Here is an 18,358-nt window from a genome sequence, read left to right on the forward strand (position 1 = left end):
TAGACATTGTTTGATAGCCTCTTTCCAGAACTGGAGATAGAGAACTTGAGGAAGAGAAGGGAAGGGAAGAATAAGAGGTGGACCATGTGAATGAAGGAAGGATGGATATTTGACGCAAAGTGTGTATTTTTTCAGTTTGGGGTGAGTGCAGGAAGCAGCACAAATACAAGGACAAATGTACTGGATAAGGGGTGAGGGAGGCCGCCCAACTGGAAGTGGAACAAAAAGCATTCCACATATCCCACAAAAAGGCAAACAGAGCCAGGACCCATATGTGTTCTCATAGCGACAGCTTTCACTTGGAGAGGGTGGTCAAAGGAGACTTGACTTATGGAAGAACAAACTCAGCCAGGTGGAAGTGGGCAGTGTTGATGATAAATAGAAATTGGGTGGGCCTCTGTTCAGGGAGGAAGCTGAGAGTCTGTAGGCCATCTTGATGGGTGATGGAGGTATTGAGGCAGTGGACGCTCTACAGAATTGAGATAGGAAGAAATAAGTTCCATGGGGCAAGAACAGGCTGAAACCATGGTCCAGGGCAGTCCGGCTTGTGGATCTTGGGAAGAAAATAGAATTTGGCTGTGCAGTGTTGTGGGACTGTGAGATTGGAGGTTGTGGGAGGTCCATAGAACATCGGAGGAGATGAGGTCAATACTGTCTGGGAAACAATGATTCGATGTTCAGGGTTTTGGTCCGGGAGAGGCAGAAGGATGCAGAGAGTTAGCATTCAGTCTGATTGCTGAACAACAATAATACCTTAGTCAGCAGGTTTAATGACAATACAAATGCAAAATACTGTGGATGCTGCAAATCTAAAATAAAAATAGAAAATTGTAAATATTCAGCAGGTCAGGCAGCATCTGTGGCGGGTTTAATGACAGTGTCAGAATTGGGCCTTAGAGAAAAAAAGAGTGCTGCAAGTTCAGAAAGAGTGGTTGAGGTGTGCAGAGAAACTGAGGTGGCCAACATTACAAACAATATGTTTAGAAACAATACTGAAGGTTTTGATGTTGTTCTTGTTGTTAAAGAGGAGGACGAAACAAGACTATGTACTTCCCAAAAGGAAAATTAGGAAAATCAACAAATGTTAAACATCTCAAAAACCTTCTGCTCACTTTTTCAACCAAGGAATGATTCATTGCCTGAACAAACATAAAGAATTAATTAAATTTAAAATGGAGGATGAATTTTTTTAAAAACTCAGAACAGTTGTCTTTGAGACATTATCAGTATGCCAAGCAGTGATGACGCAAGGCAGTTAAAACATAAACGTGAGGAAATTAAAACGTGGTGAAAAGCACAAGTGCACGGTCAACTTCTGTCCGGACTTTGTAAATATTTCAATTATCATCTATCCATAGGCAAAAAAAAATGTGTAATAGCAAACTGAGTTCATTCCAGGAATTTAAATCGGAAATTATTTTATAATCCCTTTTGTTTTTCTATGCTGCTTATGGATTAGTAGCGATTAACGATCTTCTGAGCTTTTAATACCTTACACCATACTGTTTCACCCAAAGATAGCCGTTGCATTTTCTGCCTTGGAGTAATCATGATGGAAAGCCACCATCTAAATCCACTAAGGTCAACTGATCACCATGTCAAATCACAGGTGGTGCCATGGTTTTCACAATATTTAATCTAGATGATGAAACTTGGATAATAGTATTCTCCTTGGCCACCTGCAGCATTCTTTGATTACCAGTTTCCCATTTCTTATATAAAAAAATTCTCTGCAAACAAAGGTTCCTTTTCTTCATGTCCTTTTTTGTCAGTCTAGTACAAGTAAATCTTTTACTTGATTCCATTGAATCATCTGCATTGTTGTGTTGCTGGATATTGCCCACATTGCTACCAGTTTTAGTTCACTAAATTGATGTTGGAATTCTTAGTCAAACTTAGACAGGGCTGAATGCTAAAAATACTTTTGCAACTAGTATGCATTAAGAAACTGCCACAAGAAGAAGTACTATAAATAGAGTTTAAAGCGTACATTCCAAATGTAAATAATTGTTTGCCATATTAGCAATTGGTAGAATCATGATCTTTTAGATAGTTGACTATGAACATATCCCGTTTCCTTTTTGACTAAGATTAGTGAACTCATGAAATTAATTCTCAAAATTCTTTGCCATGGAAACTCATTGAAGTTCTTTAATGGTGACTACACAATTGAAGCACATATTTTTTGATCTGGATCAGACGTTAAAAGGGGTGTTTTCAATTACATCATAGCTCCTTGCAGAACTTGTGTAACTACGTTTTGCACATACAATAACACATTTAGTTTTCCTTTCCAAGCCATTTTTGAAATTTTATGTAATCTCCTCCTGTCCCATAATCCTCAGACATATGCGCACTCAACAAATTTAGGCATCCAGAACATCCTCTGCTTTAATTTCTCCACCACTGGTGGCCAGGGCTTCAGTTGCCCAGGCCCAAAACTCTAGAATTCCCTTCCTACAACTCCACCTTTCTTTCCTCCTTTAAGACACTCATTAACACCTATCTCTGACCAAGCTTTTGGTCATCTAACCTAACATCTCCTCATGTGGGATCAGTGTCACATTTTGTTTTATAAAACTCCGGTGAAGCACCTTGGGACATTAAAGTCGATGGATAAATATAAGTTGTTGGTTTGCCTCTACATTTCCTCTAGTTCAGGGATTCCCACATCAAGCTCTGTCCATGAGGCCCGGCGGGGCAAACAAATCTCCAGCAACGCTGCATTGCAACCAGCCACTTCTTTTTCTGAGAAGCATTTTAGCCTCTATCTAATATTACCCTGATACCGAGTGAAAGTGGGAACTCAATGTGCTATGAGTCACAGACACAAACTCATATCTTACCATTCTAGCTCACAGCATGTTGGAACTTTACTGCTGTGCCCTATTAAAACAATCTTTGACAGGGGATAGATATTTAATAAATATTTACATAACTAATGTCAGGACAATTTCCTGGCACTTCAACTCTTTCGAGTACAAACCCGTTTCCATCTGTTTCAGATGAAGTTACATTGTTTCGTGGTTTGCCATTGTGAGATTTGAACTCTTGATCTTGGGGTTACAAACCCAGTACCATAACCACTTGGCTATTTAGGCCAAGCCAAAATTCATCGGCCCGTACGTGGATCGAACCCGCGACCTTGGCGGAACATTCAGCAGCTCTGGGAGAAACATACACTCTCAGTTCTGGTAACCTGAAGTTTCAACTGGGTCCTGGCACTTCAACATGAAGCAAATCATGCTTGGCCTAAATAGCCAAGTGGTTATGGTACTAGGTTTGTAACCCTAAGATCAAGAGTTCAAATCTCACAGGGGCAAACTATGAAACCATGTAACTTTATCTGAATAGGAACAGATGGAAAAGTGTTTGTACTCAAAAGAGTTACATCTTCCAGCTTGGCCTAAATAGCCAAGTGGTTATGGTACTGGGTTTGTAACCCCAAGATCAAGAGTTCAAATCTCACAATGGCAAACTATGAAACAATGTAACTTCATCTGAAACAGATGGAAACAGGTTTACTCAAAAGAGTATCAAGAATTCAAAGCTCACAATGGCAAACTAGGAAACAATGTAACTTCATCTGAAACAGATGGAAATGCGTTTGTACTCGAAAGAGTTACTAATCTGGTTAAACACTTGGCCTAAATAGCCAAGTAGTTATGGCACTGGGTTTGTAACCCCAAGATCAAGAGTTCAAATCTCACAATGGCAAACTATGAAACAATCAAGAGTTCAAATCTCACAATGGCAAACTATGAAACAATCAAGAGTTCAAATCTCACAATGGCAAACTATGAAAAACAATGAAGCAGATCATCAATCTCACAGGTGAAAGTTGTTATTGCCAGCCAAATCATTAATGTTCAATTCCATGGAGGAAAGTTAAGATTCTTTTTAAAGGGCTCATGCACTGAGCATTTTGATTTTTTAATTGTGTCATTCCAGTCTCCAAAGGTTTATCCACTAAGATCCACTGTGACCCACTACATTGCCTATCTCTGCTCGACCTCAGCTCATCTGCTGCTGAAACCATCATCCATGCCTTTGCTATCTCTAGACTTGACTATTCTAATGCCCTGATGGCTGGCCTCACATTTGTTGACCTACATGAGTTTCCAGTTAAGCAACAGCTCAATTTTAAAATTGTTATCTTTGATTTCAAATCCTTTCTGAGCCTCACCCCTCCCTACCTCTGTAAACAACTCCAAAAGAAAAATATAACTTGCGTTTATATGGAGCTTTTCACAACCACAGGACATCCAAAAGTATTTTACAGCCAACAAAGTACTTTTGAAATGTAGTCACTACTATAAAGTAGGAAACGCTCCAGCGAATCTGCATACAGCAAGCGCCCATAAACAGCAATATGATAATGAGCAGATAATCTGTGTTTGTGATGTTAAATGAAGAATCAATATTGGCCAGCAGGCCAGGGATAGTTCCATCAAAATAATGGCACGGAATCTTTTACTTCCACCTGAGGGACAAGGCCTCAGTTTAATGTCTCATCCAAATGATGGCAACTCAGTGCAACATTTCCTCAGTAGTACAATAGACTGTCTATCATCCTTATAAAAACAAAAAACTGTGGATGCTGGAAATCCAAAACAACAACAGAATTACCTGGAAAAATTCAGCAGGTCTGCCAGCATCAGCGGAGAAGAACAAAGTTGATGTTTCGAGTCCTCAGGACCCTTCAACAGAACTGAGTAAAAATAAGAGAGGGGTGAAATATAAGCTGGTTTAAGGTGGGTTCGGTGGGGTGGGGGGGGGGGGGGAGAAGAAGGGGGTGGGGGTGGTTGTAGGGACAAGCAAGCAGTGGTAGGAGCAGATAATCAAAATATGTCATAGACGTAAGAACAAAGAGGTGTTGAAGGTGGTGATATTATCTAAAAGAATGTGCTAATTAAGAATGGATGGCAGGACATAGAAGGTACAGCTCTAGTGGGGGGTAGGGTGAAATAAGACTAACAGGGCATAAAAGGTATAGATTTAAAAATAATGGAAATAAGTGGGAAAAGAAAAATCTATATAAATTATTGGAAAAAACAAAAGGGAGGGGGGAAGAAACGGAAAGGGGGTGGCGATGGGGGAGGGAGTTCAAGATCTAAAGTTGTTGAATTCAATATTCAGTCCGGAAGGCTGTAAAGTGCCTAGTCGGAAGATGAGTTGCTGTTCCTCCAGTTTGCTTTGAGATTCACTGGAACAATGCTGCAAGCCAAGGACAGGCATGTGGGCAAGAAAGCAGGGTGGAGTGTTAAAATGGCAAGCGATAGGGAGGTTTGGGTCATTCTTGCGGACAGACCAAAGGTGTTCTGCAAAGTGGTCGCCCAGTTTGCGTTTGGTCTCTCCAATGTAGAGACCACATTGGGAGCAACGAATGCAATAGGCTAAGTTGGGGGAAATGCAAGTGAAATGCTGCTTCACTTGAAAGGACTGTTTGGGCCCTTGGACGGTGAGGAGAGATGAAGTGAAGGGGCAGGTGTTGCATCTTTTGGGTATGCATGGGGAGGTGCCGTAGGTGGGGATTGAGGAGTAGGGGGTGATGGAGGAGTGGACCAGGGTGTCCTGGAGGGAACGATCCCTACGGAATGCCGCCGGGGGGTGAAGGGAAGATGTGTTTGTTGGTGGCATCATGCTGGAGTTGGCGGAAATGGCAGAGGATGATCCTTTGAATGTGGAGGCTGGTGGGGTGATAAGTGAGGACAAGGGGGACCCTATCATGTTTCTGGGAGGGAGGAGAAGGCGTGAGGGCGGATGCGCGGGAGATGGGCCGGAGACAGTTGAGGGCCCTGTCAACGACCATGGGTGGAAAACCTCGGTTAAGGAAGAAGGAGGACATGTCAGAGGAACTGTTTTTGAAGGTAGCATCATCAGAACAGATGCGACGGAACTGAGAGAATGGGATGGAGTCCTTACAGGAAGCGGGGTGTGAGGAGCTGTAGTCGAGGTAGCTGTGGGAGTCGGTAGACTTGTAATGGATATTGGTGGATAGTCTATCACCAGAAATCGAGACAGAGAGGTCAAGGAAGGGACGGGAAGTGTCAGAGATGGACCATTTGAAAATGATGGAGGGGTGGAGATTGGAAGCAAAATTAATAAATTTTGACCTGGAAACACTTATTAATTTTGCTTCCAATCTCCACCCCTCCATCATTTTCACATGGTCCATCTCTGACACTTCCCTTCCCTTCCTTGACCTCTCTGTCTCGATTTCTGGTGATAGACTGTCTACGAATATCCATTACAAGTCTACCGACTCCCACAGCTACCTCGACTACAGCTCCTCACACCCCGCTTCCTGTAAGGACTCCATCCCATTCTCTCAGTTCCTTTGCCTCCTTCGCATCTGTTCCGATGATGCCACCTTCAAAAACAGTTCCTCTGACATGTCCTCCTCTCCTTCTTCCTTAACCGAGGTTTTCCACCCACGGTCGTTGACAGGGCCCTCAACCGTGTCCGGCCCATCTCCCGCGCATCCACCCTCACGCCTTCTCCTCCCTCCCAGAAACATGATAGGGTCCCCCTTGTCCTCACTTATCACCCCACCAGCCTCCTCATTCAAAGGATCATCCTCTGCCATTTCCGCCAACTCCAGCATGATGCCACCACCAAACACATCTTCCCTTCACCCCCCCGGCGGCATTCCGTCGGGACCGTTCCCCCCGGGACACCCTGGTCCACTCCTCCATCACCCCATACTCCTCAACCCCCACCTACGGCACCTCCCCATGCATACGCAAAAGATGCAACACCTGTCCCTTCACTTCCTCTCTCCTCACCGTCCAAGGGCCCAAACAGTCCTTTCAAGTGAAGCAGCATTTCACTTGCATTTCCCCCAACTTAGTCTACTGCATTTGTTGCTCCCAATGCGGTGTCCTCTACACTGGAGAGACCAAACGTAAACTGTGCGACCACTTTGCAGAACACCTGCGGTATGTCCGCAAGATTGACCCAAACCTCCCTATCGCTTGCCATTTTAACACTCCACCCTGCTCTCTTGCCCACATGTCTGTCCTTGGCTTGCAGCATTGTTCCAGTGAATCTCAAAGCAAACTGGAGGAACAGCAACTCATCTTCCGACTAGGCACTTTACAGCCTTCCGGACTGAATATTGAATTCAACAACTTTAGATCTTGAACTCCCTCCCCCATCGCCACCCCCTTTCCGTTTCTTCCCCCCTCCCTTTTGTTTTTTCCAATAATTTATATAGATTTTTCTTTTCCCACTTATTTCCATTATTTTTAAATCTATACCTTTCATGCCCTATTAGTCTTATTTCACCCTACCCCCACTAGAGCTGTACCTTGCGTGTCCTGCCATCCATTCTTAATTAGCACATTCTTTTAGATAATATCACCACCTTCAACACCTCTTTGTTCTTTTGTCTGTGACATCTTTTGATTATCTGCTCCTATCACTGCTTGCTTGTCCCTACAACCACCTCCCCCCCTTTCTTTCTTCCTTCCCCCCCCCCCCCCCCCAACCAGCTTATATTTCACCCCTCTCCTATTTTTACTCAGTTCTGTTGAAGGGTCCTGAGGACTCGAAACGTCAATTTTGTTCTTCTCCGCCGATGCTGGCAGACCTGCTGAGTTTTTCCAGGTAATTCTGTTTTTATTTTGTCTATCATCCTTGATTTTTGTGCTCTAAGCCCTGGTGTGGGATTTGATCCCACCCCAAAGATATCTGGCTCTTCTAACTCTGACTTCTTGAGTATCCCTGATTTTAATTGTTCCACCATAGGTGGTCATGTCTTTAAGGAAAGATGGTAGTGGTAATGTCACTGGACTAGTAACCTAGAGGCCCAATCTAATGCTCTTGGAACATGGGTTCAAATCGTGCAATGGCAGGTGATGGAATTTGAATTCAGTTAACAAATTTGAAATATAAAGCTAGTCTCAGTAATGATGACCATGAAACTATCATCTAATGTCATAAAAACCCAAAAGCATAAGCAGCAAGTGATAGACAGGGCTAAGTGATCTCACAACCAACAATTCAAATCTAAGCTCTGCAGTCCTGCCACATCCAGTCATGAATGGCAGTGGACAATTAAACAACTCACTGGAGGAAGAATCCCCACAAATATCCCCATCCTCAATGATGGAGGAGACCAGCACATCAGATTTCAAGAACCGGCTGAAGGCTCTGGATACTGCAAAGGCTCTGGGCCATGACAATATTCAGGCAATAATACTGAAGACTTGTACTCCAGAACGTGTCACACCCCTAGCCAAGTTGTTCCAGTGCAGCTTCAACACTGGCATTAACCCGGCTATCTGGAAAATTGCCCTGTACACAAAAAGCAGGGCAAATCCAACTCAGCCAACTGCTGCCCCATCAGTCTACACCCCACCATCAGTAAAGTAATGGAAGGGGTCATCAACAGTGCTAACGAGCGGCACTTGCTTAGCAATAACCTGTTCACTGACGCTCAGTTTGGGTTCCATCAGGGCCACTCAGCTCCTGACCTCATTACAGCCTTGATTCAAACATCAACAAAAGAACTGAACTTCCGAGGTGAGGTGAGAGTGACTGCCCTTGACGTCTGACCAAGTATGGCATTAAGGAGCCCTAGCAAAACTGGAGTCAATAGAAATCAGGGAGAAAAGTCTCCACTGGTTGGAGTCATACCCAGCACAAAGGAAAACAGTTGTGGTTGTTGAAGGTCATCTCAGTTCCAGGACATCACTGCAGGAGTTCCTCAGGGTAGTGTCCTTGGCCCAACCATATTCACCTGCTTCATCAATTACCTTCATTCCATAATAAGGTCAGAAGTAGTGATATTCACTGATGATTGCACAATGTTCAGCACCATTCACGACTTCTCAGATGCTGGAACAGTCCATGTTCTAATACAGCAAGACCTGGACAATATCCAGGCTTGGGCGGATAAGTGGCAAGTAACATTCGCACCACACAATTGTCAGGCAATGACCATCTCCAACAAGAGAGAATCCAACCATTGCCCCTTGATGTTCAATGGCATTACTAGCACTGAATCCCTTACTATCAACATCCTGGGAGTTACCATCGATCAGAAACTGAACTGGACTATCCATATAAATACTGTGGCTACAAGAGCAAGTCAGAGTCTAGGAATCCTGTGACAAATAACTCACCTCCTGATTCTCCAAAGCCTGTCCATCATCTACATGGTACAAGTCAGGAGTGTGATGGAATACTCCCCACTTGCCTGGATGAGTGCAGCTCCCACAGCACTCAAGAAGCTTGACACTGTTCAGGATAAAGCAGCCCACTTGATTAGCACCACATCCACAAACATTCACTCCCTCCACCACCGACACACAGTACAAGATGCAGTGTAGGAATTCACTAAGGCTCCTTCGACAGCATCATTTTATGTTAAAAATTTTATATACATACATATAAAATACATACTGTCTTATTCATTAACTTAGCATCAAACAATTATTGACTACGGTTTCAGTCCTACAACCACAATCTTGCTGCTCCTGCAAGCTACCAAAACTGAAAGTGCCAACATTGTAACACAACTAGTTATATATCCTAGGCTAGCATTTACTGGGCATTCAGAGGGCATTTTTAAGAGTTATCCACATTGCTGTGGGTCCAGAGTCACATGTAGGCCCGACCAGGCTTTCCTTCCCTAAAGGACATTAGTGAACCAGATGGGTTTTTACAACAATTGTCGATTGTTGTCCAGTCATCACTGAACTTTTAATTCTAGATTTTTATTGAGTTCAAATTTCACCATCTGCCATGGCGCGATTCAAACCCAGGTCCCCAGAGCATTATACTGAGTCTCTGGAATACTAGTCCAGTGACAATGCCACTATGCCACTACCTCCCCTAGTTAAATACTATGAAAGCAGCAACTCCAAAGAATAACAATCACAATTGTGTTGCTTTAAACCCATTTATTCCTGGTTCTAAACTTCACTTGGTTTACACTGGAGAAGGCCATCCATTCGTAAGATTAGCAACATCAGTCCAGGTCATTCCAAATGCCACATTGGCTGCAAGGGCTAAATAAGCAGCAAAAAGTATACAGCTTGCCTCTATCAATTAAGATTGCCTCCTTTTGGTGAAACATTGAGAAACACTGGTTTCAAATGTAGAATATTCTGTAATCCATTGTATTTTATTAAGCATTCATAAAATGGTAGTCTGCTTACAACTGTAACCCTTGGAAAGCATCTTACTCTTCTGGAACTCGTATCTTGAACCACTAAAAAGTTCAACCCATAATAGTTTTCTAATCAACAAATATAACTAAGTGTAGTTTAACAGGTAACAATTACATTCTGTGAACTGACTCTTTCACCGTTGAAAATGAAAGAGGAGAAAAAAAAGGTGCCACATAAAGCAAACTTTTTCCACTTCATACAGTTACAAAAGCATCTGAATGATACAATTCTGAATTCCTACCGTGTGAAATCTCACACTCTCACACCAGAATAAGATACCAGAAGTGAAGTGAGCTTGCAATACTATCACTCAGCATCTATTCTTTCTGTTCCTTTTCTTACAAGAGGGTTGCTCTCCTATGACGATCTCGTGATACGCGACACAAAGCAGCTGTTTATGCACTCTCTGTAACCAGCAGGTGAACTCAATTTAATATTTATCACAGGCACTCACTGATCGCAGCTAACTTAGCGAACATTTTAATTAAGCTGGAGCTTATTTCAAAGGGCCCATTCAAAATGTCAATCAACAGGAAAGAGATCAAATGCGGTGTCAGGTGAGAGAGTGTAATACAAATCCGCAACTTTCTTCATCCTATTACTGTAAATTACCCTCAGACACTGCTATGACTTCCATTGTAACAGACTGCCAGTCTCCAGAAATTTGTAACTGAAGTCGTTCTTAATCTATTATGAACATTGTAAGGAAACCTCAATGCAGCACAGCATTGTGTGAAAGACCGGTGCACTAAGATTCTTTTCAATGCACCATTGGATGTACCAGTGCTTTTAACTGCCCTCAGAACTTGCAGTTCTTTTCTCAATCTGCAATAGGTGTGCTTGCACATAAATATAAACGCGTATGAAATATTATTAACAATTAGCAAAATAGAGCATACTACAAGCTACTTCTTCCCAGAAATAAGTCTTCCAGATTATGCAATCAAAATTTTAAAAAGTCAGCTGTGCCAAAGGCCATTTTCTCCAAACCCCTTACAAACATATCATTATCCAACTTTCTTCTGAATGCATTAAGTAACTCAGCCTTAACTGATTATTGCTACAAATATTCATTTCAGTGAATGGTAAAAGTAATTTCTTCTAATCCTTAGCATTGATCAACAACTCGCATTTTTATGGATAATAAGAACTGCATTTTCTTGGAAGGCAGGACAGTGCCATTAAATGATCTGTTACATGGCTATACCACATTGCTACAACAACAAGGAGACACATTAGCATATCAACAATTTTACGCTCCAAGGCGGACACTTCCAATTTTTAAAAAATTTACTGCACACTTTGTAAATTATTCTTGATCTACAGTGCATACGGTGCTGAATTTTCTAAAGGCAGCTTCTGGTTTCCTCTCACTTACTGACAATGTTTACAATTTATCCTGAAAATTTGACTTTTTGAGCATCTTTCTATGTGCTTACATAATGTTATTAATGTATTTCTAAATTACTAGACCACATTTTCACAGAGCTCTGACTCAGCAGCACCAATATCAGTATGAGTTTCCATAGAACCATAGAAAAGTTACAATGCAGAAAGAGGCCATTCAGCCTATCATGTCTACGCCGGCCAAAAAGGGAAAAAAGAAACTAGCCACTCATTTTAATCCCACGTTCCAGCACTTGGTCCGTAGCCTTGCAGGTTACAGCATTTCAGATGCAGATCCAGGTACCTTTTAAACGAGTTGAGCATTTCAGCCTCAACCACCAACTTAGGCAGTGAATTCCAGGCGCCCGCCACCCTCTGGGTGAAAAAGTTTTTCCTCATGTCCCCTCTAATACTTCTACCAATCACCTTATATCAATGCACCCTGGTAATTTACCCCTCAGCTAGGGGAAACGGGTCTTTCCTGTCTACCCTATCTGGGCCCCTCATAATTTTGTATGCCTCAATTAGGTCACCTCTTAACCTCCTCTGTTCTAAGGAAAACAATCCTAGTCTGTCCAATCTCTCCTCAGCTGCAATTTTCAAGCCCTGGCAACATTCTTGTAAATCTCTCCTGCACTGTCTCCAGAGCAATTATGTCCTTCCTGTAATGTGGTCGCCAGAACTGAACATAAAATTCGAGCTGTGGCCTAACCAGCATTTTATACAGTTCCATCATTACATCCCTACTTTTGTACTTAATACCTCGCCCAATAAAGGAAAACATTCCTTATGCTTCCTTTACCATCTTGTCCACCTGTCCTGCCACTTTCAATGACCTGTGGACATGCACTCCACAGCCTCTGACTTCCTCAACCCCTCTCAATAACTTACCATTTATTGAGTATTCCCTTGTTTTGCTTGCTCTCCCCAAATTCATTACCTAACACTTTTCCAGATTTAATTCCATATGCCACTTCTCCACCCACTCCACCAAACCATTGATATAATTCTGGAGACAACAGCTATCCTCTTCACTATCAACCACACGGCCAGTTTTTGTATCATCTGCAAATTTCCCAATCATGCCTCCCACATTTAAGTCTAAATCATTAATATATACAACAAACAGCAAGGGCCCCAACACTGAGCTCTGTGGAACACCACTGGAAATCGTTTTCCATTCGCAGAAATATCCATCGACCATTACCCTTTGTTTCCTGTCACAGCCAATTTTGGATCCAACTTGCTACCTTCCCCGTATCCCATGACATATCACTTTCCTGACAAGTCTGCCATGTGGGACTTTGTCAAATGTCTTACTGAAATCCATGTGGACAATATCCACTGCACTACCCTCACAAAAATTCCTTGTTACTTCCTCAAAAAACTCTGTTAAGTTAGTAAGACACGATCTTCCCCTAACAAAACCATGCTAGCCATTCCTGATCAATCCATGCCTTTCTAAGAGACAGTTTCTCCTGTCTCAGAATTGTTTCCAATAATTTGCCCACCACCGAAGTCAAACTGACCAGCCTATAATTCTCTGGCCTATCTCTCGTACCCTTTTTAAATCATGGTACAACAATCGCAGACCTCCAGTCCTCTGAGACCTTGCCTGTGTTTAGTGAGGATTGGAAAATGATCCTCAGAGCATCCACTATTTCCTCCCTGGCTTCCTTCGACAGCCTGGGATCCAATCCATCTGGCCCTGGAGATTTATCCACCTTCAAGGATGCCTGTACTTCCTCTCTCACTATGCTTATTGTATCTAATATTTCACACTCCTCCTCTTTAACTAGAATATCTAAATCATCCCTCTCCTTAGTGAAGGCAGAGACAAAGTACTCATTGAGAGCCCTGCCCACATCTTCTGCATCAACCCACAAGGTACCATGTACATCTCTGATGGGTCCTATCTTTTCCTTTGTTATTCTCTTGCTTTTAATGTACTGGCATAACATAGGATTTTCTTTAATATTACCTGCCAATATTTTGTCATATCCTCTCTTCGCTTTCCTAATTTCCATTTTTACTTCACCTCTGAACTTCCTACATTCCTCTAGGCTTTCTACAGTATGAAGTCTTTTGTGATTGTCATAAGCTTTCTTTTTCGGCTTTACCTTAGCCTGTATGCTTCTGGATAACCTGCGGACCCTATATCTGGCAGTACCACCATTTTTCTTTGTGGAGACATGTCTGCACTGTGCCCATAGAATCTCCGTGCCTTTGAATGCCTCCCACTGATTTGACACAGTTTTTCCTTCTAATAGCCATACCCAGTCTACTCTTGCCAGCTCACCGCTCAGCTTTTCTAAATCGGGGGAAAGACAAATTTTACACTTTTACTCCAATTCTATCTTTGTCCTTCTCCATAATAATGCTAAATCTAACTATATCGCCACCTCCAAAATGGTCTGCCACTGTACTTCATCGACTTGCGCAGCTTCATTGCCTAAAAGTAAATCTAGAATTGCACCTCCTCTCGGTGGGCTCGTTACATGCTGGCTAAAAAAGTTCTCTTGAATGCAGTTCAAGATTTTTGTGCTCCCTGTACCATTCACACTGTTCGTATCCCAATTGATATTAAGGTAGAAGATATTAAGTTGAAGTCCCCCAACGATTACTGCTCTATTGTTTTTGCACTGAGAACTATGTCTACATATTTGCTCTTCTAACTCCCTTCCACTATTTGGGGCTCTTTATTTATTTTTTTATTCATTCATGGGATGTGGGCCTTCACTGGCTGGGCCAGCATTTATTGCCCATCCCTAGTTGTCCTTGAGAAGGTGGTGGTGAGCTAGAAGTACACTACTGGCAGTGTAGCTGTTTATTTCTGAGCTCAACCCAAATGGCCTCATTTGATGCCTCATTTAGTATATCATTCCTCCTCACAGCTATAATCGATTCTTTAAACAAAAATGCTACTGCCCCACTTTATTATCCCCCCGCCTATCCTCCCTAAAGGAATGGTTGCTAAATATGCTGATGACACAAAGTATTGAGAGTGGCATAAAGGTAAGATAGCAGAACGTGTTAATAGCAGAACAAGGGTCAGAGCTCTGTGAAGGGTGTGGTGTTGGGGAAAAAGGATAAAAAAGGGTTTTAAAAAAACTTAAAAATACACAGAAAAAATGAATAAATAAATAAAAATAAATTAAGAGAATAAAAATAAAAAATAGGATTAAAAATGGGGTGAAGGTGGAGGAGAGAGTTCATGGTCTTAGGTTGTTGAACTCAATGTTAAGTCAGGAAGGCTATAAAGTGCCTAATGCAATGCGGTAATTACTGAAATCTATTCTCATACATATAATTGTTGTACAGCTAAATATGTTGAATATTTTTTCTAACAGTACATAATTTATATAAAACAGATCAGAATGGGAATATAGAACAGGAATTAGGAAGTTCGGAATAAGAGAAGTTACAAAACTTTCCCATCCAAAAGGCAAAACACATTTGGAATACATGACCATTAAAAAACCTTAGTGTCAATGCAAAGAAGAACTAAAGTCTAAATATACCTTTGGCATAACTGCTATGCTGCATGTCGGTACATAAGTTGCACCATTGTTCCACTAAAAAGCATAGAAAATTTATGATGAAAGTATCAAAGTATTTTCATGGCAGCCTCAAAAGTATTTGAGACTTTTATTACACAGCTTTTCCAAACTTAAGCCCACGTCAATTTATAATTATAGCAGACTTCGCAACTTATTTTGCTGGCCTGGATTAACTTTGGACAAAGTATGTAATTTATTTAAATTCAAAGATCCTTGTACCTCTAGACATGACCATTCTTTCAGCAGTCTGCCTCCAGAAATATGGGGTGGCTGGTAAGAACTACATAACCTTCACATGAGAACATTCTTGTGTGTTTCTAGACACTCAATATTTCATCAGTCATTCTTGTTTTAACAAATCTCCAACGAGTTTTGTTGTCAACATTCCCTCATTAGTATTGACTTGTATGCCCAATATTTATTGTACATGATTACTTTAACTGTTCTCCTATTTCAAGTGGGGTTTGGAGAGAGAAATAAGTTTTAGATCTTTAATATTATGGTACCAATGATATATGAATTTGGCATTGTAAATAAAAAACAGCTGTTCCTCGATCAACTGCATATATATTTTACCAGATCAACACAAACACAATGTTAACCCTCTCAAACTCCATGTTGCAGAAAATAGCCATACTAAAATTCCTAAAGTATGTGTGGAAAACCTTTAGCAGTCACACATTTTCTTTTTAATTTGCACATCTATGTACCAATTACATCCTCTTTAAAAATGTATTTTATGCACTAAATTCCCTGTTTAAGTTTATCAGCTAAGAGTTCACACATGTAACTTGATTCAAGGCATCTTCTAACACCCCTCTCAAGTCAGCCAATTGCCTTCTGATTTTCCCTACCTACCTGAAAGTGCCTTGTGTTCAGCTGGCACTGTTACCAATCTCAAGGCCAAGATCAGGCAATAGCTTCTTTTCTGCAGCCTTTTTAAAATAAACGTAATGTTTCCATTTCAGACTGGGGAGTCAATGATAAGAGGTCATCAATTTAAAATTACTACTTAGAGAGAGGATGAGATTAGGGGAAATTTATTCAGGCACCATAGAGCACTGTTAAAGAATGGAATGTTTAGGCAACAACCATTGCACCTTTTAAGGCAAAACTGGATAAACATTACATAGCATGGCTGTGAGAACAGGGAAGTAGAATTGGATATGGAATCCTAAAAAAAATGAGCTCGCACAGATGCAATAGGCGAAATGGCTTCCTTCTGCACCATAAATATCTTAGGAATTTGAAAGGAAAGTATGCTCTGAGGGGAGGTCTTCCTCTTTCATAAGCAATGCAATATGGTACATCAGTCTTAAATAAATCTTAACAGGACCACAGTGTATGAGATGTGATACCCTATAAGCGTCAGTAGGTCTGCTACTGCAGAACAACAACATCCCCTAGTGTCCATTGAACTGCACTGCACATTGCACTTTTTTAATACCCAATTAAGATTGAAAGGAGCAAAGAACAAGATGTATTATTTTCAAAATACGGTGCTGATTTTTATTTCCCGTTGTAGTATTTATTTTAATAAGCTTTTTGAAAACTTCATCTTCAATTTTGTTTTCTACCTAAACTTTGAACACAAAAAATACTTTGGTATTCCAAAACAATTAACTGAATTTTAACTTTTGATTGACATTTCTCTCTAGAGCTATAGAAATTCAATGTATAGAAATTGCCCAATAATTTTCCAAGTTAGCTTGTTAGGTAAATTAGTAGAAAATCATGTTATAAATGATATTAATATATAAAGCCTTCCCATGGCTCTCATTTTGATAAAATAACTCCCCTAAAATTTGCAGCACAAATTGAATTTTCAAGCATGCTTTTTTGATCTGCAAGTCTAAAATTCAGTCCTTCAGCATAAGTCATAGGTTTTGTTTTTGCACAATATTTGAAATTGGGCATTGAACTGGCATGCCAATTCCTTACTATTTAGCATAACATAAAAGATGCAATATTTTGTATTCAAAATGTATATTTTGAATCGGCATCAAATGTATTCAACAAGGAAGCTTACCAATACTTCTTGGACAGGCAGAACATGCTGGGCCTCAGAATTCGAGTTCATTTTGCATGACCATGATACATCATTGTCTTCAACCGAAATAGTTTTATCATCAATATAACATACTCCCTTCTCAATACATTTCCGCTTTCGAGCCTACAAAATGTCACAGAAAAATAGAACGAGTCACCTATGAACAGTTATCTCATTACTGTCCTAAATAAGTACCAGAACACAGGAAAGTAGAAAGCATAGTAAAACCAAAACAACTGTTCATCATCTGTTGTAACACTGTGACATATTGGTTTTATCTTTTCCCTCCATTTAGTTGGCAATAGTTCTGGGCAACAAAGGTGCACTGGCTACAATATCATAGGTTGAATGATGTCTAAATTCCTTGTATTAACCTACGCAATTTATGCAAACATAAGGTGCCAGAATGGGACTCTCACGTTAACCTGATCAGAAAAATCCAATGAATGCTTTCTCAATTATCCAATTTATCACTTAAAATTTTAGTCATATATAAATAACAACATGAAAAAGTACCTGTGGGTCATTTAAAGGCATACGGGTCCGTTTCCTCTCTGTTTGAAAATCATCATCACCCTCACTTAAAGGTGTTTTCATCATGGCCTGCAATTTGGAGGCTAAGGTATTCCTAGATCTACACGTAGCATCTGGGAAACAAAAAGCATTAACCGTCTATATTCTATATCTATTGAATTAGGACATACATTGTTACACTCCATTGGAAAATAGTTATGTAAACGTTCTTATAAGAATTCCACTTTAAAATAGCCACAAATAGTTATTATGCTTTTCCTGCGACTCAAGTCGCTGACCTTGATAATAGAATTCTTCTTCTTAGGCAGTTCATCGGGATCAAGGATGACTTGCTTTCATTCTGGTAACTCCATTCATCAGTCATGGCTCCTTGTCACACTGGAGCCTCATTGTCCACTAGCAAACCACTAGGTGGTACTTTAGAGTCTCCCTATCCTCAGCTACAGATGGCAAATGGCAAAGACATTTTTGCACCATGTTGTGCCAGTTTGTGTCATACAAGGAATCAACTGCAGGAGAGTAAAAATGACTTAATATATTAGATATGACCTCTCCTCTCCAGATTCTTTCTGCCCTTTGTCTCTGGACTTGCTGTTCCCTTGGCAATCTCTCTGGTGCCACTGTTTTCTGCTGCTTGGGCTCAGGTC

The 18,358-nt window shown here is 41.0% G+C and overlaps 1 protein-coding gene across 1 annotated transcript in view; it reads right to left on the minus strand.

Annotated features, from left to right (window-relative positions):
• brip1 (BRCA1 interacting helicase 1) overlaps window positions 1-18,358 on the minus strand; it is a 321,080-nt gene that overhangs the window by 265,100 nt on the left and 37,622 nt on the right. The window contains exons 6-7 of the mRNA XM_041196890.1: window positions 17,694-17,824; window positions 17,157-17,300 (exon numbers count right to left, since the gene is read on the minus strand). Coding sequence (XP_041052824.1) covers window positions 17,157-17,300; window positions 17,694-17,824 — 275 coding nt within the window. The remainder of the gene's footprint in view (window positions 1-17,156; window positions 17,301-17,693; window positions 17,825-18,358) is intronic.

The sequence above is a fragment of the Carcharodon carcharias genome, chromosome 10 (genome assembly GCF_017639515.1).
Source record: "Carcharodon carcharias isolate sCarCar2 chromosome 10, sCarCar2.pri, whole genome shotgun sequence".
NCBI lineage: Eukaryota > Metazoa > Chordata > Chondrichthyes > Lamniformes > Lamnidae > Carcharodon > Carcharodon carcharias.